This window comes from Periophthalmus magnuspinnatus, chromosome 14 (assembly GCF_009829125.3).
Source record: "Periophthalmus magnuspinnatus isolate fPerMag1 chromosome 14, fPerMag1.2.pri, whole genome shotgun sequence".
NCBI classification, from domain to species: Eukaryota; Metazoa; Chordata; class Actinopteri; order Gobiiformes; family Gobiidae; genus Periophthalmus; species Periophthalmus magnuspinnatus.
Genome location: NC_047139.1, coordinates 23,977,108 through 24,000,236, shown reverse-complemented (window position 1 = coordinate 24,000,236; position 23,129 = coordinate 23,977,108). Strand labels below are relative to the sequence as shown.

The 23,129-nt window shown below is 39.2% G+C and overlaps 3 protein-coding genes across 3 annotated transcripts; 2 read left to right on the top strand and 1 right to left on the bottom strand.

Moving 5' to 3' along the window:
- The first annotated feature begins 2,962 nt into the window (after window positions 1–2,962).
- LOC117380960 (deleted in malignant brain tumors 1 protein) lies at window positions 2,963–9,087 on the top strand. The gene is made up of 11 exons (XM_055226888.1): window positions 2,963–3,092; window positions 3,357–3,401; window positions 3,987–4,289; window positions 4,382–4,441; window positions 5,552–5,875; window positions 5,977–6,021; window positions 6,180–6,455; window positions 7,560–7,730; window positions 7,824–8,138; window positions 8,250–8,357; window positions 8,722–9,087. Exons 1-11 carry the CDS (start codon window positions 2,963–2,965, stop codon window positions 9,036–9,038), a joined length of 2,094 nt encoding a protein of 697 aa, XP_055082863.1. The 3' UTR covers window positions 9,039–9,087.
- A 1,903-nt stretch (window positions 9,088–10,990) lies between these two features.
- ywhag1 (3-monooxygenase/tryptophan 5-monooxygenase activation protein, gamma polypeptide 1) lies at window positions 10,991–15,614 on the top strand. Its single transcript, XM_033978119.2, has 2 exons — window positions 10,991–11,220; window positions 14,163–15,614. Exons 1-2 carry the CDS (start codon window positions 11,134–11,136, stop codon window positions 14,814–14,816), a joined length of 741 nt encoding a protein of 246 aa, XP_033834010.1. The 5' UTR covers window positions 10,991–11,133; the 3' UTR covers window positions 14,817–15,614.
- Window positions 15,615–19,204: 3,590 nt separating this feature from the next.
- Window positions 19,205–21,749, bottom strand: hspb1 (heat shock protein, alpha-crystallin-related, 1). Its single transcript, XM_033978121.2, has 3 exons — window positions 21,234–21,749; window positions 20,189–20,252; window positions 19,205–19,556 (listed from the first exon to the last, which is right to left on the bottom strand). The coding sequence occupies exons 1-3, from the start codon at window positions 21,604–21,606 to the stop codon at window positions 19,403–19,405; spliced, it is 591 nt and encodes a 196-aa protein (XP_033834012.1). The 5' UTR covers window positions 21,607–21,749; the 3' UTR covers window positions 19,205–19,402.
- Window positions 21,750–23,129: the final 1,380 nt, after the last annotated feature.

Genomic DNA, 23,129 nt, shown 5'->3' with positions numbered 1-23,129 from the left:
TCAATTGGCCAAGGCTTTTGATGTGGCAAAATGTTTGTTTTCATAAATTAACTAAAGGACTATGAAGACAGAAGATATGCTCCAGATTTTGAAAATTAATTCAAAAGTAAAGTTTGCTTACAGTGATAAATCTTTATTACACCAATGGTGATGCAAGCAAATTACATGAGGACAATAACAGAGAAAAGCAGGGCTTTTCATTTATAGAAATCCTAAAAGTGTTTATATTTACTTGTTGTTCTAAACTTCAACCAGATAACACCAAAACCGGTACAAAATATGATCCTAATAATAACAACAACAGAACATTTTTATTGAGGCCTTTTAAATAACACAATGTTGGCATCCATGGCCTCTTTGTCTCTTTTGTACCACATGCTTTTGCACTCAGACGTATGTGCACACTGCCTGTACCTGCCTTATATCACACACATGCCCCGCGGCCATCTCGGTGGCCTGAGCCCTCCTCACTCTGTGTGGAGACAGCCGGAGCTCCTTCCCTGTGCTCTGCTTGAAACTGGAGATGCTGCGCTACTATTGACGGTTAAGCTTTCACCAGCTTTTGTTTTCTTATTTGGCCCCTCCTGCGACAGATAAAGGGGCGTCAGAAAATTATTTTGTGTTTATTATTTTACGTAATCCCTGTCATGGAAACGAGTATTTAAAGTCAAGGAGGGTTGAGGAGATGAAAGACCAAAAACGACCTGGATACTACACTTTTCACAGTTCTCACACAGACTTTCTGTGCAACTGCTGGAGTTAACGGGTTCTGGTTTAATACAGATTTTTGTCATTTTGAGGACATTATTACACGTTTTCTTTGGAAGATAGACTATTTGGTATGTATTTTAATTATTATTTGTATATATAAATAGCCTAGTAATTTGTATGGCAACTATATGTTATGCTTTGGTCTGTTTTTTTTGTCAAACTGCACTTGTGTTGATTGTTGACCAGAAAAACACATAATGTATTTGAACACCATAGTTGGCAAAAAAAAAAATATATATATATATTGAATAATTTAATATTTGAATTTAATTTAAGGCTGACCTCACACAATCCATACATTTTTATATGTAATGTGTCTAATACATTATATTTTGTGGCCCAAGATCTTTCTATTTCTCAGTGCTGGAAACGAGAAGGGAGGGGTAGCAGAGCTAACACAAAAGGCAACATTATTCCCCGGCGGATCTGCACTATATCCTACTATGAATGGAGTATTGAAAAACAGCATCGAGGACTAGATTATTTTTCATCTCTCATAACTAAGCTGTTTGTCACAGAGTTTCATGGTCCCTGTTAGCACTGTCTGCACATGCAACTTTGGTTGTTCAGCTGGTGTTAAAATATCCCACCCCACCAATTAGTCTCCCTTTCATCCACTTGTACCAGTCTGGTCAAATCTTTGTGTTGGTTTCCATATACATTTTCTAAGTACGTTTTGGAATATATAACCTAGCTAAGTTTAAACATGTCTACACACTGTCCATAGACACAAACGGCGCCCCGCTATTCTATCATCAGGTACCTAAGCGTTTTGGAGTATTTATTGACAGATTGCAGGAAGCAGTCGTTATTACTGACGAGGGGGTCTACAGAAAGTAGAAATGTCTTTTTGTGTCCCATGGGCTCGGAATGCCCACTATCTCCAGAGGCCAATATCAAATTCTCCCCTCATCATCCCAAATACACATTCTTGCATAAGGTCAGGGGGATTTCTCTATGGGGAAAATGACAAAATATGAAGCCCATATAAGAATATGTAGAGTCGTCTCCTAATGAAAACAAGCAATACAGCTGACTAATCACTTCTAATTTAGGTCATTAAACAGGTAAATTATTCTGTTTACTGTAACTATTTTGAAGAATAGATGCAAAATAGTATTACATGTCCAGCAACAGACAAGTTTGGCCTAGTTTATTGAAGGATGTTGTTCGTTGGGAAATCCCCATGACTTTATCCTGGTAAGTGCCACAGACTGCAACTAAATCTTACCTGTAACTGTTAACCCTAAACCATAACTATTTCATGTAACAGCATTTATGTTTGTTTCATTTTGTGATAGCAACATGAAAGGACTTGCTCTGTCCCAAGTAGGGTTGGGCAAAATATAAAATTTGAATCAAGATCGACTCAGATCGATTCAGTCTTATCTGATCGTCATTAATATGCTTGGGGTTGTGAAGTTATGAAGTTTGTATTATTTGTGTTTGTGAAATCAATACTGAAAGCCATTGTATTGTGTTTTTGAAAAGACAAAATTAAATTGAATCAAAAAGAAAGATCAACTGATATGAGCGACCGTAGCTCCGTTGGTGGAGTGTCAGGTCCACTGATCTCAAGATTGATGGTTCGATTTCCTGCTCTCAACATAAACATCATTGGTTGAGTGGTCAGATCCACTGACCCACAGGTTAATGGTGTGATTCCAGCTCCCACAGATGACTGCTGTCATTATGTCCTTTGGGCAAGACACTTAACTCCAGTGTCTGTGTAGAGTGGTGTGTGCATCAGTGAGTGGTTCTTTGATGTGAAACGTTTTGAGTGCTTTGAAGGCAGAAAAACGTTATATATAAATGTGACCATGACCATGATCATGTAAAAATGTGATTTGTTTGTTTGCTCTGCTAATGAAATTCATAATGGATCAAGTATTTTTAATTTTACTTTTTACGGAATGAGTATCTAATGGTGTTGATTTGTACACTATTTCAATAAATTACTCATATGTACATAGCCTAGTCAACATGTATGATCAGTAGAACTGATCCTTAATGTTACATCATTTTGCAGTAGTCTCAAATAGTAAAATATATATTTCTGTTCCATACAATGATTTGTTACTTACTTCAAACTTACTTCAACTAACAAGAGCAGAGAGCTTTAACAGAGGAAAGTATCCCTAATCAGCTCGCTTAAAACAAGAGTGTGATGGGCTGGTTGGTTTGCAGGTGGATGGTGAGAATACAGGGGATGATGGCTGACAGTCGGTGCTGGCTCTCGAGCGTGTGGCTTCTGCTGACCCTGCTGTACTCTTTTCACTGTGTGGCAGACTGCTTGGTGCCATATGACCATAACAACAGAGGTGAGAAGCCACTTCATGTTATATGACTACAGATGTCCAGTTATTCTCATTATGTCTAAACCAAGATGCTGCAAAGTAAAGGAGCCATAGATATGTTTGCTTAAGTATAGTAAGCAAACATATCCATGGATATTTCAAACTTGAAGGCTCAGGAAGTGTTCGTGAGGGGCATATGTTTTAATTAGTCCTTTTCTGTCCTGTATTTGCTATTTGTTGTGTAGGAGCTTACACGTAAAAGCTAATCATATTCTTTTTTTCTTACAGGAAACTTGGAAATACACAAACGAGATGTTTCTAGAGGCGGGCCTGGTAAGTTTTCCTTTGTGAAATGCATGTGGCCAAGACGTGTTTGTAATGTTAACTAATATCTACATTAAAGATTATTTTGTTCACACTGGGTGTGATATTTGTGACAAAGGCCTCACTGGTTTCCCTGAAACTTTTTGTGTCATTGTCCAAGTATCTAGGTCAAGATGTATTTTATGTCTAGTATAGTGGCCAGCCCAGTAAAAGTATTTTATGATTATGTTTCTGACTAAGTATCTGTCTAAATATGCTATATATTTTTATTTATTTCAGACTGTATCACATTAGAAGTATGTCTCCTAAATTTTACATTAGATTCAGAGCTAAATACACTGAAGAACAAATAGTTTGATATCATGTTTCATCATGTTTTCTTTCCTTTTATGTTTCCCTGCAGAACCATCAGCTCCTAGTAATCCAATTCACATCCAAAACCCAAGTAAGAATCACCTCTACTTTATACATTTACATGACTCAGATCACCCTTGAGATATTTTTTTAAATATTCAGAAACTATGTATGTCCATAGTTGCATCTTTTTCAGCGAAAGTATTTTTAAGTGCTTTTTTTTGTCGCTGTGTCCCTCAGTCAGACTGGTGAATGGAAATAAAGCTTGTGAAGGTCGCCTGGAGATCTTGTACGAGGGAGAATGGGGCACTGTGTGTGATGACGACTGGGACATGGTAGATGCCAGTGTGGTGTGTCGCCAGCTAGGATGTGGACAACCTCAAGCCAAACGCACTACGGCATATTTTGGTCCAGGAACAGGTCCAATCCTGATCGATAACGTGGAATGCGATGGATTCGAAGCTGAACTTGGCCAGTGCAGAAATGCGGGATGGGGTGTTCACAATTGCTCCCATTATGAGGATGTTGGTGTTCAGTGTAAAGGTAAAGATATTACTTACCACAATGCTGAATTGAGAATGCACAGTTATACCAAACATTTACAACTGAACTTTGTGTTTATTCTTCTTACATAGAAATGCCATCGAGGGGGAAGGATTTTGGAGAGTTCACCACCCCATGGCCCACTTCAGCTGGTAAGGCATTTATTTTTTGTTTCTGTTGTGTTGATTAGGATTTTTCCAAGAAGTATTGTGATTTATTTCACAATGTATGTTTAAAAAACACGATCCTAATAATATTTCCAGGAGCAGTAACATTTGAGAAAATGTCTAACCTACAGGTACAACACCATTTTTCAATAAAAATAGGATATTCTGTTCTTTGCAGGGGACATTCTATTATCTAAATTTAAAAAAGGATTTAGATTTGATAACAAATTGTGCACCCCTAAAAGCTGGTCCCATCAACCACATTTGTCTATTAACTTGCAGTATTGCAATTCCTATCTGAGAAACTAGTCAGCCTGACTAAGGTCTTTCAGAACTGGAGGAGTCTTTATTGTCCTCCATCCTTTGTCTTGGCTGGCTTGGGGGATCACCAAGGGAGTCAGATTTATTGAAGGTGTGATGTATCTGTCTGAAACTTTACTTCCATTGGGTGCACGGACACACACACCTTCCAGAAGCATGTGTTTTTAAGGAAAGGGCGTCAGTGAGGGATGGACACATGAGAAGGTGCATTGTCCTAATTTTTGTTATGTGAAGGCATAAGGTGACCGTATATGTGGTTAGCACAGTATTAGATTTTCCTCCATACCTGTGTTTTCTCATGTAATAATAGTAGTCATGAATACTGCTGGCCAACACCCCTCTTTTTTCCTGTAGGCCTCTTCCCTTACAGTATTTACCCCTTTCCTAACTGAACTTCTTTTTTTTATATGCACATGCATAGAAAAGACAAGATGACAAAACTTGTAGAAATATATATTTTTTATTTATTATGGAGTGGTTACTGGTTTGCAACTCATAGCAAGAAGGTCCTGCCTTTCTGCGAGTTTGCATGTTTGGGGAGAGGGGGCCGTTTTCTTCTGCCAGGACCTCCTTGAAAATGATATTCCAAATGTCAGTGGAACTGCCTTGATTAAATTAATAAAAAAAAAAGAATTGATATTTTATTATTATTCTATTTGCTCTTTATTACCAAGAGTTAACCTACATTTTTTTTGTGTGTGATTTAAGTAATTTAGCCTAAATTTTGTAATTTAGTCTTTCATACGTTACTTAAAGTATAAATGTCTTCTTCAGGACTTGGTGTGTCCAATGGTGATATTCGCCTTATGAATGGGAGCCATGAGTGCGAGGGCCGGGTGGAGATCTTCTACAATGGCGTTTGGGGAACAGTGTGTGATGACGACTGGTCCATGAATAACGCACATGTGGTGTGCTGGCAGCTGAACTGTGGGGTGGCTCTCGCTTATCGTGACAGGGCATATTTTCAACGAGGAACTGGGGAAATCTTCTTGGACAATGTGAACTGCTACGGATATGAGGATAAGTTAGAAAAATGCCCACACTTAGGCTGGGGCACACACAACTGTGGCCATCATGAGGATGCTGGTGTGACTTGTGGTATGAAATGCAATTTTGTAGTTTTAATTTATTTATTTTAATTAATAAATAATAGATAATAAACCTCTCTCTCTCTTTTTTTTTTTTTTTACTTTTCTCAGCTGGTTATAAAACAACACAACCAAGTGAAACTGGAGTCACAGCAGGTATTCAGCAGATAGGAGTTCCTTAATTGTGTAAAGCTTTAAGCTTTATATAATTAATTATAATTAAATCAGTTTGATTTTTTTTGAAATGTTTGTCATTATGTTTATATTTTATGGCAAAAATACATTGTTTAATTAATGTTTATATTTTCTTTTAGTTACAGACCAAGTTACTGTGACTAACAATGCAAATACAATAACTTCACCAACCATTGCTACTTCCACGCCTAACACCTCTCCTCCAACTACTGCCTCCTCTACTGCCTCCTCTACTGCCTCCACTACTAATGCCGCCACTACTACTGCTGCCACTACTACTGCTGCCACTACTACGGATACCATCATTGCTTCCACTACAACTATTGCCCCTACTACCACCAGTGCTGCTACAACTCCTAATATTCCTACTACCACCATTGCTCCCACTACCACCAGTACTACTACTACCACCAGCGCTCCTACTACTACCATTACTACAACTACTACCATGGCTCCATCTACCACCAGTGCTGCTACAACTACTACTACGAATGCTCCTACTACCACCAGTGCTACTACTACTACAGCTTCTACTACCACCAATGCCGCTATTACCACCATTGCTACAACTACTACTAATACGCCCACTACCACCAGTGCTGCTACTTCTACTACAACTACTAATGCTCCTACTACCACCAGTGCTGCTCCTACTACTACAACTACTAATGCTCCTACTACCACCAGTGCTGCTCCTACTACTACAACTACTAATGCTCCTACTACCACCAGTGCTGCCCCTACTACTACAACTACTAATGCTCCTACTACCACCAGTGCTGCTACTACTACTACAACTACTAATACTCCTACTACCACCAGTGCTGCTACTACTACTACAACTACTAATGCTCCTACTACCACCAGTGCTGCTACTACTACTACAACTACTAATGCTCCTACTACCACCAGTGCTGCTACTACTACTACAACTACTAATGCTCCTACTACCACCAGTGCTGCTACTACTACTACTACAACTACTAATGCTCCTACTACCACCAGTGCTGCTACTACTACTACTACAACTACTAATGCTCCTACTACCACCAGTGCTGCTACTACTACTACTACAACTACTAATGCTCCTACTACCACCAGTGCTGCTGCTACTACTACTACAACTACTAATGCTCCTACTACCACCAGTGCTGCTACTACTACTACAACTACTAATGCTCCTACTACCACCAGTGCTGCTACTACTACTACAACTACTAATACTCCTACTACCACCAGTGCTGCTACTACTACTACAACTACTAATGCTCCTACTACCACCAGTGCTGCTACTACTACTACAACTACTAATGCTCCTACTACCACCAGTGCTGCTACTACTACTACTACAACTACTAATGCTCCTACTACCACCAGTGCTGCTACTACTACTACTACAACTACTAATGCTCCTACTACCACCAGTGCTGCTACTACTACTACTACAACTACTAATGCTCCTACTACCACCAGTGCTGCTGCTACTACTACTACAACTACTAATGCTCCTACTACCACCAGTGCTGCTACTACTACAATCCCTGCCATCTCCGCCACTACTGGTACCTCTGCTACTACAGGTAAATCCGGTGGCAACAGAGATCTTTTTCCCTCCTCAGCTACTCCCACAGCCACCACAATTACCACAAAAGCACCTACCACTGTTAAGTGTAAGTACTTTATTATTGTGTCTATCAAATTCAACTAAAAAGCTGAAGTTGTGTAATGTATTGTAATGTATCTGTTATTTCTTTTCTTCACAGTGCCAGCACCTATTCGATTGGTGAATGGTGCTGATAGATGCCAGGGCAGAGTGGAAATCATGTACTTGGGCAATTGGGGCACAGTGTGTGATGACGGCTGGCAGTTAGATAATGCTGTGGTAGTGTGTAAACAGCTCCAGTGTGGTAGTGCTGTTGCGGCCCTGAGCCAGGCTGCTTATGGGGCTGGTGTTGGTCAGATCTGGTTGGACAACGTGCAGTGCCGTGGGACTGAGGCAGGCCTGTCTTTCTGCTCACACTTGGGCATAGCACAACATAACTGTAATCACAATGAAGATGCTGCAGTCATCTGTAACAGTAAGTAGCAAGTGTACACAAGTGATGATGTTGAAGTATACCATCAAGGAAATGGCAACAGTATATAGTAGACTATAGTAGTAGTAGTAGTCTCTGTCTCTATATCTCTAGTGAGTGAAATATCACATCAATCTGGGGAACTTGCTCATAACTTGGCAGCACCAGGAGTACTGACTCCTAAACCAGTGACAACAGCTCCTCCAACCACACCTCCCTCAGGTACATCTGTATAAGCAGCTACACTTTAATTTATTCATCAGTAACAACTGTTAATTATGATAATGATACTTGTGGACTGAAAAGCATATGTAGTATTAGAAAATAAAGTAATCTTTTATTTATCTATAATTAGTATTTGTTCACTTGCTTGTGGTTCTGTAACTCATTGTCTTCATTTCATATTGTTATGACAAAGTTATTAAGCACTATATAAATAATGTTGGCACAAAAACTTTAGCTTATGTTGAAAATACGTTTATAGCGATAAATATATATTACTAGCAGAGTGACTAAAGCTGCCAAACAACCTTCTGAATTTTTAAAAGGATTGTGTGAAAGTAAAAAGAAAAAAATGTTTTTATAGGAACTCTTAGGCTTGTTGGTGGGCACCATTCCTGTGAGGGGCGTGTAGAGGTGTACCTCCAGTATGAGTGGGGTACAGTGTGCGATGATGCATGGGACCTCCCGGATGCACAAGTGGTTTGTCGTCAGGTGGGCTGTGGTCAGGCTGTAGAAGCCGTGCCACAGGCCAGGTTTGGGGCTGGGACTGGAACAATCCAACTGGACAATCTCAAGTGCTTGGGCTCAGAAAGCTCTTTAATGAAATGCTCCTACATACCATGGAACGTGCACAACTGTGACCACAGTGAAGACGCTGGTGTAGTCTGCCAGATGCTGTGACCTAATCAGAACCACTCTCAGCCGTGACTCCAGACTGGTGTGCCAAACTTCACCCTGTACACATTCTGTAAATAATGGCTTTACATTATTGCAACATTGGTAACTTACTTCATTATAACATTCTTTACAACCAAGCACTTTTAATTGTCCTTCCTCTAAAGTGGATGTAATGCAACTCTGTCCTACTGTATGCAACAGCGAGTTGATACACAATTTGAGCATTAAAAAGGTTATGTTATAAAACAAGGTTATTAATAAGTATGAGTATTTTCGTAGTTAAATGTATTTTGTGTATATATTTTGTACAACTGTCAAAATATATGTCTAAAGATCTTCATTGTTACAATTGTGTAAAAAATAAATTTTATTTTCCATATTTTTTATTGAAAATACATTTATGTTCCATTTAACACAACATTTGTGCTAAATTATAAAAGAATGTGTATTGCTTTATGAAGAGCCTAACATTTCAGCAGGGTGTAGATATGTGATGGCCAAATACTCCTCCAAATACCATCAACAACATATATATTATTTTATATTAGCATAACATTATATTTATATATTGTTGCAATGCATTGTGTTGCATTGTTAGCTACTTTTATAGCCACAGCTGCCCTGGGGTAGACTGATGGATGCGATCTCCCAATCTGTGCCAATGGTCTCCCTTCCCATCATCAACCATTACTCCCACGATCACCACATTCCTACAGTGGCAAGGTGGGTGACGTGTCTTGCCCAAGGACACAACAACAGCATGCACTGGTCAGAGCTGGGATCAACTACCAACTCACATTCAAGTGAGACAACATCAGTGGTGGAACATAACAAAGTAAAAGCAGTAAAGTACTGTGCTTAGGTGACATTTTTAGGTATCTGTCCTTTACTTGAGTACATTGGCTGGCAAGTGGCTGCTTTTTACTTTGACTTCACTGCATTTGAAAACAGGTATCTGTACTTTCTACACTACATTTCTGAACTTGACTGAAAAGTAAACACGACTGGAAAGGCTAATAATACTTAAAAATAGTTATTACTGTTTGACCTGCTGAATGTATAATTTTATTTATTTACAAATAAAACCAGCTAGAAAAAATAACGGATTCAATTGTTTCTGTTGAAGAAAATTCAGCACAAACCTGTATCAAGATCACAACATTTTAATCTCAAAATCTCATCTCAAAATCTGCGAGAAATTCTTTTACTTTTTACATTTTTAAACGGGTAAATATACGGGTTAATATTTTTGTATACTTTGTCATGTGATACTTTTACTTGAGTATTTGTTTGCTCCAGTATCTGTACTTTTATTTACCAGTTTTACTTCATTAGACTGAGTACTTCATTGCATTAAGGATTTATTGTGGAATGAAATTTCACAGTCCTTCTACAGTGCTGATTGTTAAAAAAATGTGCTTAGACTTGATGAGATCAAGCTAAACTGTGTGCAACTGATGATAAGAAATCATGATCAGTTTATTGTCGGATTGTGACTGATACATTTTAGGTGTGCTCAACAGATGTTATTTCTCAATAATAAACATTTGCCTTCTTTTATCAGCTGGAAAAGTTTATAGACACAGTAGACAAATGTAGAAAAATAAATAAATATATATATATGTGTATATGTATATATATATGTGTGTATATATATGTGTATATATGTATGTATGTGTATATATATATGTATGTATGTGTATATATATATGTATGTATGTGTATATATATGTATGTGTGTATATATATATATATATATATATATATATATATATATATATATATATATATATATATATATATATATATATATATAGTGTGTAAGTGTGTAGTAAATGTTGTATTTGTAATAAACTGGCTGAAAGACTGCAGAACACAGTACAGTCACTTTGTCCATGTGACGTCACTGTTGAAGCCCCGCCCATAGAGTGGGGTGGGGGGGTGAGGGGGGCAGAGGGGGAGGGGCGTCCCGTCGGCAGCACAGACAGCAGGCAGCAGCTGCAGCGAGAAGAGCCGCTATCTCCTCTCTGCGCAAAAACACACATTCTAAACATTTAGGCCCAAACATACACAATCATTTAACATTAACGCTTTTAAAATGGTTGACCGCGAGCAACTGGTACAAAAAGCCAGACTGGCCGAGCAGGCTGAGAGGTATGACGATATGGCAGCTGCCATGAAGGCGGTGAGTACACGTTTGCTTTTTAATGACATATTTATTCGTATTTCATTCAGATAGATGATTTGTGCAGTGTCATTGTGAGTGTAGAGCTGAGTGCATGTGTAATAACCGTGTAGTACCTCAGTGCGTGTGGCACAGGGCTGTACTCATGAGCTGGAGCACATGTCTTCATTAACTAGCCTTACAGGCTAAAATGGTGTGAAAAACACTATTGAAAGTAGAAGTCAGGGAGAACATACAATCACGATTAATGGTCCATTGATGTGATGTGAAGATTAAAAGGAAAATGATTTTGGGCGCAGATCGTAAGGCCCGTGACTCCTACGCCTATTTCACCATCTCCCTGCTCCATATATGTGCATATATGTACATGTATGTACTTATATGTACAAATGTGTACTTTTATAATGTGACAATGGTTTGAACACGACCGTGGTTTGGCATTTCACGGGGAAGCTGTGCCTGCAGTGCACATTTGTCCGGAGTATGCAGTAGTAGGAGCCTGTACACGGCGGTTTGATGTTGGGGCGGTGCCTTTCGACAGTCTTCTCTAGAAACCATCAGCTTGTACGTGACAGCCTCAAAAAAGACGAGTGAATTCCTCTTCAGAGCTCACCAATGACATATGCCTGAAGAGAAAAACGGGTTAAATATATAAGCTATGATAGAGTGGAGCAGTGAGCGTTTAAACAGGACGTGTCACTGACAAAGAGAAAACCAAGGCTCGAGTAAAGCAACTGTAAGAAACGCAGCGTGACCATCTCCAAAGGCTTTCACTTTAGACATCACTATCTTAAATAGCACAACTGGCGCATTGAACAGCGCAGTGTTGGCTGAAAGGTGATCAATTTGCACAGAACGAGAGCACAAGAGTCTTTTCCAAATGTGGGTGTTAGTGGGTGTGCGCTACAGAACGCACGGAGCATGTCATATTGCAGCAAATGCGAACAGTATCATGAACGGCCAGGCCTTTCTGTGGGATCGATGCTGTGGAGTAACTGCATCTCTGCTGCTTCCCTCAGAGGCGTGTCGCAGCATCAGCCAAGATGCAGCACAGTCCCACCCGTATGCACCATTTTACAGCAGCGGAACACTCGCACTGGCTGCATCTAGCAATGTCTGAGGCGCAAAGGATAGAATACAGTCAGGGCGCATTGTGATAGTGTTCCCAGTAAAGAGAACCAGACTCTTTACAATTCAATGAGATCAGATCAATGATACATCCACTCACGTCACTGTGAGTGGGATTTTTTAAATGAAATATATGTTTTTTTCCCCTCAGCTTACATCTAGAATCAGCTATTGATCATTTTGGCATGTCATGTCCAGACATAGTAGAAGAAGGCTATGTAAAAAGACAGACCAGTGGCAGGATCAGAGGAGGCAGGCTCCACCCTCTGATTTGTGCAAAGTCAGAGCTGCTCCTTCCCCAGCCAGTCCCTCTGCAGCAGTGGGCAGTGGGGTGTGTCTGTGCCTCTTGTCAGTTGTGGGGAATCCCTACTGTTGGCACAGTTATCACTGCATTAGCTCAACCTAAAGATGTGGATCTCACATGTGCCACCCTATCGAGAACATGTGGCAATAACCTGGCATAACAGCCCCAGACTGACCTTTGACAAATAATCTGCCTTTAACAGGTACTCATTATTTCAGTATTGATTCATTTTTTATTTATAAAAAAAAGTAAGAGCATGTATTTCTATTGGTAAAGTTGTCCACTTTCATATGAACTAACATATGAATTAACTGCTATGTTATCACCTAACAACATCCTCACATAGGCTGCATCAATAAGAAACACATGCATGCTAATAGACTCTTTGTAACTAAACTATTCTCAATGCTAGTGACGTCAGGTGCGAGCCAGAGTCTTTGTGGCCTGCTGCCTAAAAGAGGGTCAGCAGGGGGGTTGTCACATCACTTTAACAGACTCAGCCAATGAGGAAGGAAAAGACAGAAGGACAGTGTGAAGAGGGGGGAAGAGAGCCATGGGACCACTGCAAAGCTGCATTGTATCAATTGTGATCCATTAACAAACAGAAAATGTGAGCATTCAATCCTATCCCAGCCATGCTACTTTAAAAATATTTAAGTATCCTTGCCCGACAGTTCCTCCGGTGTGTGTTTGGTGGATATTAATGCTATATTAATGAATGGTTATGCAAAGAGCATTAAGAGAGGAAGTTATCCATTTTACTTCCTGGTCTTTGTTTGAATTAATGCTCAATTGAAAGTTTTACTACTGTACATTGTACCAGGATGAGTCACGAGAGAGCAGACACGATTGATGAGCATTATGGGTAGACAGAGGCCTATTGTCATCCATGCAGCCCAGCTTCCGTCAGAGCTTTCTGGTCACCCTGCAGCCGGCTGAAACAAAGGCCACCATGTTTTTCAACAAAGTTGTTAAGTAAAACCTTCAGACCTCTCTGCTTCTGTCAGGTCCAGAATGTTGACAATGGCCTGATACTTCAGATTCTAATGCATGTATTAGGCTGAACATTTCTTTGGGAAACTGTGACCCACACATGCCTCATGAGTGTCTCTGAGTGACAAGTTGGGGGAAGGGGGATACTCCTCTGTGCTGTGTGTGATCATTACACAACCACTGTTCTATTGTAGTGCCTGTTTTATACTGCCTCAGTACATAGGTCAGTTTTATGGCTGTTGTAAAAAGTTAAACACTTTCAGTGATGGTAGTTAAGAGTGTAAAGGAAACAAAAAACATAGTTAAAATAATTATTTTCAGTTATAAGATGCCTCCTTTGGTAGATCCTTAAATCTGTCAGTGTGAAAGCAGATTTGGCAGTCACCATGGAAACAGGTGATGATTGTAACATAAACTGGTTAGACCTTAGGCCTTGAACAAAAGACAGATATATAAATGCCAAATACTTGATGATAATATTAATCCTAATTGTACGTGTGTGTTTTTATTCTTGCAGGTGACAGAGCTGAACGAGGCATTATCTAATGAGGAGAGGAACCTGCTCTCTGTGGCGTACAAAAATGTGGTGGGGGCGAGGCGTTCGTCCTGGCGCGTCATCTCCAGCATCGAACAGAAGACAACGGCTGATGGTAACGAGAAGAAGATAGAGATGGTTCGTGCTTACAGGGAAAAGATCGAAAAGGAGCTGGAGGCCGTTTGCCAAGATGTGCTCAACCTCCTTGACAACTTCCTTATCAAAAACTGCAATGAAACTCAGCACGAGAGCAAAGTGTTCTACCTAAAGATGAAAGGTGATTACTACCGCTACCTGGCTGAGGTTGCCACTGGGGAGAAGAGGGGCAGTGTGGTGGAGTCCTCTGAGAAGTCCTACAATGAGGCTCATGAGATCAGCAAGGAACATATGCAGCCCACTCACCCCATCCGCCTGGGGCTGGCTCTCAACTACTCTGTCTTCTACTATGAAATCCAGAACGCCCCTGAACAGGCGTGTCTTCTGGCCAAGACCGCGTTCGATGATGCCATTGCTGAGTTGGATACTCTGAACGAGGACTCCTACAAAGACTCCACTCTGATCATGCAGCTGCTACGAGACAACTTAACGCTGTGGACAAGTGACCAGCAGGACGACGAGGGAGAAGGAAACAATTAAGTCCAAAGTCCATTCTGCCAAACAACACAACATGCGCGCTCACAAATGATGACAAAATAATAATAGTTTTAAAAAGTTGTTAGAAATTAAAAAGCGGGGATGATGAAACTTCAGCTAATGATAAAGCTGGTCAATGGTACTAAAAAGGCTGCAATTCTTATTTATCTTCGTTTGATTTTGTTTTTTCCCCACAAGCAAATAAAGTTGAAGGGGAGGGGGGTGTACGTTTTAGAGGCTACACAAAGTAGAATGAACCACCTGTATTTGATAGTTTCTGCAGCATTTGCTAAAACATAGATTACAGTATAAGGTTTGACCTTGGTCTCAATGTGACCATACTGTAAGTAAAGGTACAGCCACAGAGGCAGTGACAGGGTTTATGGTGCAAATGAAGCCGAGCTATCTTATTTGTTTAAGAAGGATCATCCAGAATTTGAGTTATGCTTTGCAACAACAAAATTCAAGTAATCTTGAATGTCACGGCCTTGCTTACTGAAACAAGAGTACATGTGAACGAATCACAGTGGTGAACCAAGAGGTGTCAGACTTTATTGTGAAACTAGCTGTACCAATGATGCATCTTCAAATTTAACTATTGTTGTTTGAAGCAGGTTATCTTTGGTATGAAAGGTAACAGTCAAGTTATGTCAGTCCTGTTTGCTTTGTGTCCAGTATATGTCCAGTTCAGTCACACTCAAACTGTAACTTAAATACAAGTTCATGGAGTAAACTTAGTGCAGCTTGTCCCTCTCATGTGCTGATGTGCTTTATTAAATAAATTAACCTTTTTTGGACACCTATTTTTTAGTCAGTATTGTCATTACTGTATCATCCTCTAAAGAATTTACACTTTTCTGAGATTATTTATGTAGGCACTGAGCAATTTTATCAAGAAAAATATCACATTTGTGGGTTTACTTTGTTTTTTGTAATTGGTCACTGGTAATGCACATGATAATGATAACCCTCATCCACTGGCCTGAAATGTGCATGTAGGTGATGTATTTATAAATTTGCTTTATTTACTTCATATAGGTAGCTGTTATTCATAAACACAAAAACATTAGATATTGTGTTCTATATTTGATTATTATTGGTGCTCTTTAGTCTATTTGCTGCACTGCGCACACCACTGATGTTAACATGGACAATAAATATATCTGTAGACAGCACATGATGACAAGCTATTCCTCATGAAAGTGACAAATCTACATTTGTAGAAGATATTTTGAAAAGGATGACAATGAAAAGTGAACATGAGAGTTGAAAATGCTGTTAACTTCTGTGCATTAAATGTGCTGACATGCCTGAGGACTGGTAGCTGCGATCACAATGCATAGAAGAAACATCACATGTTTGACACAAGTTAAGAACTGTGAAGAGAAACTTGGAAGTTAAACTAGGGCTCAGTGATATTTCATCGTCAAACAACAAACTCACAATTCCATAAATCATGATAAAAATGAATTATGTACAAGAATATTAGTTTCTATGCACATCAGATTGGATAGGTGTTTTAGCCCATGTGGTGTCACTGCCTTACTTGCCATTTTTTTAAACATAACATTTGCCTAGGATCCATAATACACACTTCTTCAATACTTTCCAAGGAAGACGTGAGTCTGGTCACTGGTGAATCTCCTCGTTTTCAGGTGGGCGTGGATTAGCCAGTCAGGGACACACGTCCCGTCCATATCGGGAAAAAAGAAAGGAAAAAAATATCACAGATGACTGAAAACATTTAGATTTCTGCAGAATCAATGGGCAAAGCACTAAACTGTTAATCTGAGGGGACATACATTTTATTTTATTTATAAATCATAGGTGACCAATGAGCTCCTTCTTTTCACATGTGTCACTGAAAAAAAAAAACGAATCTGATTGCACAATCACGTTTGGACAGGCTTGAGACGCAGCGGAGGATGAGGACTGATATAAATCTGTATAAAAAATACAGAGAGATATAATTCTGGATTGGCCAGGCAAATATAACATGTCTATGTTCCAAATTCCTCATAAAACATTAAAGGCCTAAAAATGCCATAGCATGTTTTCTATATAAAAGCTTCACATTGATATGCGAAGTTATTCTTTAAAAATCACATGAAGTGTCTCGTCTCACATTTGTTAAGGATGAGCTAATGCCTCACTGCATTGATTGTTAAGTGGTTGACTAGTTACAACTAACTGCTGTGTGCAATAAAATGGGACTCCAGCTATCTTCACTGTGCAACTCACAGCATGGCTCAGTGCATAGCTAGGCTTTCTATAAATAGTGTTCCCCTGCAGCTTTGGAGTTAGGAGTACAGTTAGTGTGTGCATAGTGGGCTGCTTGCATGCCACATGAATGACAGTCTGACTGTTCAGGATGTGACCAAGTTAGCAGTCCAGGATACAATGAGTAATAAGGTTAATATTTACCTTACATAAGAGACAATACAACAAGCAAACAGCCATAAAATGGCTTAGATTAGAGATATAATCAAATCAACCAATACATGTCAAAACCAGTTGTGCACTTCACTGTTTAAAATAATAATACTAATGCATTAGTCTTATGAACAAACGCTTTTCCGAATACTCAATGTCGCTGTATAATTTGGTGCATTGTTTATTCACGTTGGTGGTTTTAAGATACTGTAGTAATGGTTGTCATGACCACACTTATTTAGAGAATGTCACACTTTTTCATTTGGTGCCGCATGAATTATAAAGAGTAAGATTTACATTTTATTTTTTCTGCCAAAGAAATCAAGACATTTTGGTTGTACTGTTTTTTGGGGTTGTAATATTGACACCTATTGCTATTCCAATCTGCACGATTCCATGAAAATAGAAAAAACAAACTTAACCATACATAAAACCAACATTGGAACATTCTTCCTAGAGAGATAAATAGATTTTATGCCATATTGTGGAATCTTATAGCCAAAGGAACATCATTTCCATGGAAACAAGCAAAAGAAGGCCCTATGACCCTACTCCAGGCCAAATAAAAGTCAGGTTTGAGGAGATGCAAGCCTGCATAGAGTAAGGATGCATCTCTTTTATCTCAATTTGTCTCTCTTTTTCTACAATTTGAGGAGGTCAGCCTACACTCACTCACACACCCCATTCATAGTGGGAAGGTCTTGTCTAAGGGCTCAATGACAGCACTAACCAAACCCAACCCTGCTTATAGTTTACTTACCCAACCCTGCTTATAGTTTCTTGGGATATGCATTCACAGGTGGTATGGCCAAAGACCTAAACATGTAACATAAAGTGGAGAGGGTGTTTGCATGGGCGTGACTAACACACATACTGTATGTTTACATGGCTTCATAATTCAATGTTTGGCATATGATGTCAAACCTAAACTGAGTGGGACTGCAAGGATTCATTGAGAGAATGGAAAAGTGTTATTTTCAGTTTTCTGATTCACAACTGTGACCTTCAGATCCTGTTGCAGTAGTTTAAATGAGCTTGCCTGATGAGGAGATTATAATGTTCATCAGAGTTCATGTTCTGTTTGAATGACCATATCACAATTTTTTAGAACTGAGGATAGTTTTTATCTATACATTTTCTGTATCTTTTTTTTTTTAAATAAGGGATAACTAAAACAATCTGCTGCTTCTGAGAGGTCACACTTGAATTGGTTAAATCCACAATCAGGGCATGACAGAGGCTGACTAAAAGGAGAAGAGAGTGAGATAAAGTGTTTGAAGAAAGTGATACACTCAACTGAAAACACTGAATCACAATATGACAATGTGATCAAAATGGTATATCATCACAGAATTAGACGGCATTTTGATTTATTTTTTTTTAAATTGCCATATCGCTCAGCCCTAGTCCAGATATGTAGGCTACTCCTATCTCACGTTGTATCAGTTTTTCTAATGGCCATTTTAGTGCAATAGCCTAATCTGGTGAGTCACTGCAGCCCTTGGGAGTGGCAGGATGAGTGGAAGGTCAACTACAGATAGAGCATATGGAGAAAGAACAGAACACATTTCCCCATATTTATTATTATTATTATTATTATTATTATTATTATTATTATTATTATTATTATTATTATTATTATTATTATTATTATTATTATTATTATTATTATTATTATTATTATTATTATTATTATTATTATTATTATCATTATTATTATTATTATTATTATTATCATTATTATCATTATTATTATTGTATTATGTATGTATTATGTATTTATTTTTTTACAAAACTAATTTCAGAATTCATAATTATTCGTCTTTGTGTCTATTACAAATATGTTAATGTTCTACAGAATAATGTAAAAGAATGTAGGCCTGTCCCAACCCTGGTTCATTCCTATCACTGTATGTAGCATTAAAATGAAAACAAACGCCATACTTTACTTTAAAAACATTTTAATCATGTCTCTGGTCACATCCTGGTTTACATACAGCTGTTATCAGGTGAGGCACAGTGAGAGCATTTCTACAGAACTACTCAGGCACTCCCAGATTTGTATGATAAGCCACGTTGTTCTTTTACTGGAAAAGTCTCTTCATGTGGAGTAAAGTGCATAGTATATGAGTATGTGTTGTGTTGTGAAGTTTGGTTTATTTCTTTGCTAAAGCACTTTTGTCAACTGTAACAGGAATAGTGGTCTCTGAAGACTCCAGGGCTGGTTTGGCGAGAGGCGCTTCCACTGTAAGTACTCCCTCTGGGGACAGGGATGAGGTCACCTTTTCCACATTAGCAGTGGGTGGAAGTCTGGAAAGAGAAAACACAATGAAATACTCCTCAGGTTGTGTGGTAGTTCCAGTGCAGTGTAGTTAACCGTGACACTTCTGTGGACTTGCCGCTTGGTGGCAGCAAAGTCCCACTCGCAGCAGACTTTGAGGGGAGTGGAGAGGTTACAGAGTGGGAACTGCTAATGCTGCTTTTCAGAGCATGAAATTCAGCTGCAGACAGCACTCTTCAGAGCTCAAGAAAACTACTCAGCAGCTTTGAAGATCAGCCCATTTATTTATTTATTTATTAGAAATTAAAAGTGAATTTCTTATAAACTAAATGATGTCTGTGGGTATGATGCGAGAAATGCAAAGGTTCAAATAATTTACTCACACTCATCTTGCATAAAGATTCTCAATGCACTACAAATCTAGTCTACTACACTCCCTTTGCAGCGGTACGTACTCCTGAAGTCACAGTTGCCCTGGGGCTGACTGGCCTAAACGTGGCTGCCAGTCTGCACCAACAGCCTAGCACTCACTCTCCATTTGCACTGATGTTATCTTGCTAAAGGTACACAGCCTCAAAATAAAAACTCCTTTAGCTACAATTTTAAGGTTTTACTTTGAGTCAGTTTCAAAACTTTTTCAGTAGGAGTGAGTTAAACTTACGTATATTTCCTGGTGAAGCATCTGGACACAAAACCATGCTCGTCCTTCCTCTCTTCATGTTTGCCTATGGGTGTCAGAAAAAAACAGAAGTTATAGTATGTTTGATTTATAAGTGCAGTGGACCATTGCAACAACCTTTCTATATTTCTGTCTGATCCAACTGCTCTGGCATGCATTTAATCATAGTCTGTAGTCTATATATGGTAGCCCCTAGTGATCTTAATTAGAGCGTTGTGTCATTATCACTGCGAAATCCTATTCATACTGTATATTTATGCATTTACCTTGAGACAAAAACAATGGCATTAGCACTTTTTTGATTCAGATTTAGGAGTCATGCTGTATTTGTATAAGAGCTCTGCAAGACCTAAAAAATGGTTAGAATTGCAACTATCATGTCCACTTCTTATCCTGGCCTGTTTTAAATCTGACACTGCAAATCCCTGTGGACGGTGGGCGGGACCATGTTTATCCACTGGTCAATGTCCAGTCTCAAAGCTGTACGAGGTGGGACGTGTATTGTTAGACCTGGCACAGAGGACTTGGAGTTCATCCAGGCGTCTCTTCAAAGCACAGGACACACTTTGTTCCAAAATCACAACTCTGAGAGGACTTTGTTTGTGAACATGAACTGTATAAAAAGTGAAGTTTTTTTTCTAGGATGCATCCCCAACTGTACGCATGGGCTTGGCTTGATTAAAAGATTCCGAGCAAACTTAGACTCAACTCCCACATGTTAGATTTGGAGGAACATTGCATTGTTTTACAGCCAAAAAGACACCACCCCAAATTGTGCTGGAACTCACTGCCTCTAGTATTGTCATGTAATTTTGCAGAGCTGACCAAAGAAAAGTGTTTTTGGTGTGAATACTGAATAAGAAAAAATAATTCTATATAATAAAACTGTACCTATACACAGAGTTGCACTAGTATGGGTGGATGCACTCTGCTTTCTGAAAAGTTAGCTCTACTGTGGGGCAAACAAAGATTCTTCTATGTTAACTTCCAGAAACAGAATGAATTTATAAAACAAAGTCTCACTTACCACTGATCTCCACAACTCCATCTTTGGTCTTGACCACCAGCTCCTCGGGTGAAAAGTGGTTGACGTCCAGAGACACTTTCCAGTTGTCTTGAGTCTGTTTGATCTCAGACATGCCACTGCTCATCTGGCGGGCGAGGGTCCGGGCCTGCTGAGCCACCACGGGACTGGAGTACATCATTGGACTCATCGCTGCGGTCATGTCTGGAGCCAGGAAAGAAGGTCTGAAGTAGCCCGGCCAGTGAGTAGTGTGGAATCCTTCTTCGGGCAGTATGGGCATCCCAAAAGTCTGGTCAAAAATGCGGCTGTGCCAGTCACGGAAGGGGTCCCAGCTGGGGGTGCGCATGAGGGTGAAGGGGATCCTCCTCTCGGCCATGGCTGAAGAGTTGTATAGCAGTGCAGTGAGTGGAGAGCTCCGGAGTGATTTTGGAAGTTGTTCCTTGTGAATCTGCTGCAGACTGTGGAGCAGATTGAACTTGGAGCTTTTATACTCTCAGACACAACCCGAGCCCCTCACTCCCCCAACATGCCTGTGGAACATACTGGAATATCTATTTGTGGAGGACGTAGTAATCCAACGGAATCTGACAGGAAGGCCCTCCCAAAGACAGCTGCCCGGTGCTGATGACCCTCCCTCCTGATGAACTGTGTACAATCACACAACACTCACTGAGCATTTAAAGAGCCAGAACTATCTGGAGTGGACATATGACTCATCTTTAATCTGACCATTTAACTCTAATTTATATTTGGCAGCTGTAAAACAAACACTGGGCCTATATTTGTCTAAGATGTAACAAGCTTTCATAGTTTAAAACTGACTTTTAAAGGAGCACTATGTAACATTTCTGGTAGAGGGTCTGCCACCTGCCTGTCCCCATGTTATTGCTTTGTCTGAAATCGTCCAAACCATAAGGCCAAATTACAGGTCAGATCTGTGAAGAGGTGAGCTTGTTCACAGTAAAATGTGTGTAAATATAAAACCCCTCTGATTGAATTCATAAGATAAATTATATAAACATGTGTCAACTCCAGGTTAGTTATAGACATAGTCAAACATACTGTTTAACAAGCAGAGGTGGGTAGAGTAGCCAAAAACTGTACTCAAGTAAGAGCAATGTTACTTCAGTAATAATATTAGAAGTATTATAGTGGTCCAAGAAATTACTCAGGTAAGAGTAAATAAGTATATGGGAAAAGTACTACTCAAATAAGAGTAACTTACAGACATCTCATTTATAATTTAAAGTTAATGTTTTATTTTATTTAATATAATTGGAAGGACAAAACATTAAATTATGCCCAAAATCTGGATTGCAAAAAAACCCCAGAAATACTTGAGAAATACTAAAATACTCTCAAGAAATACTTGAGAAATACTAAATCTTGTGCAAGAAACACAAATCATTTAAGCTTTAGTCACTTGTAGACTTACAGTGGAAAGATGAAGCAAAACCTTTATTCATTTAAGAGTACTGTTACTTCAACAAGGTGTAAAGGTGCTATTATTTTGAGTATCTAAATAAATAAATATTATTATTGTTATTATCTAATTTAGTACTTTGTTGTAAATGAAGACACTGCTTGCTAGTGTTCCAGGTCCTTCTTAAAGATACCACCAGTTGTTTATCACTGTTTAGGAAGAGTTAGTAATGCTGATAGTTACACCCCCAAAATAGCTCCCATTCCCTTATCACTTTTACATGAGTGGGGAACATTCTACCGGAAGTTTAGAAGGTAAAGTAAGGTCTCCTCATCACTGCAATGACCACATTAGTGCCATCTGCAGGAGAGTCCTGGTATTACACACACAACACACTGGCTATGTACACATGAACACTAAAACCTGATGATTATCTCATTTCTGGAGTTATCGGATTATTGAAGTAATCTGATTTC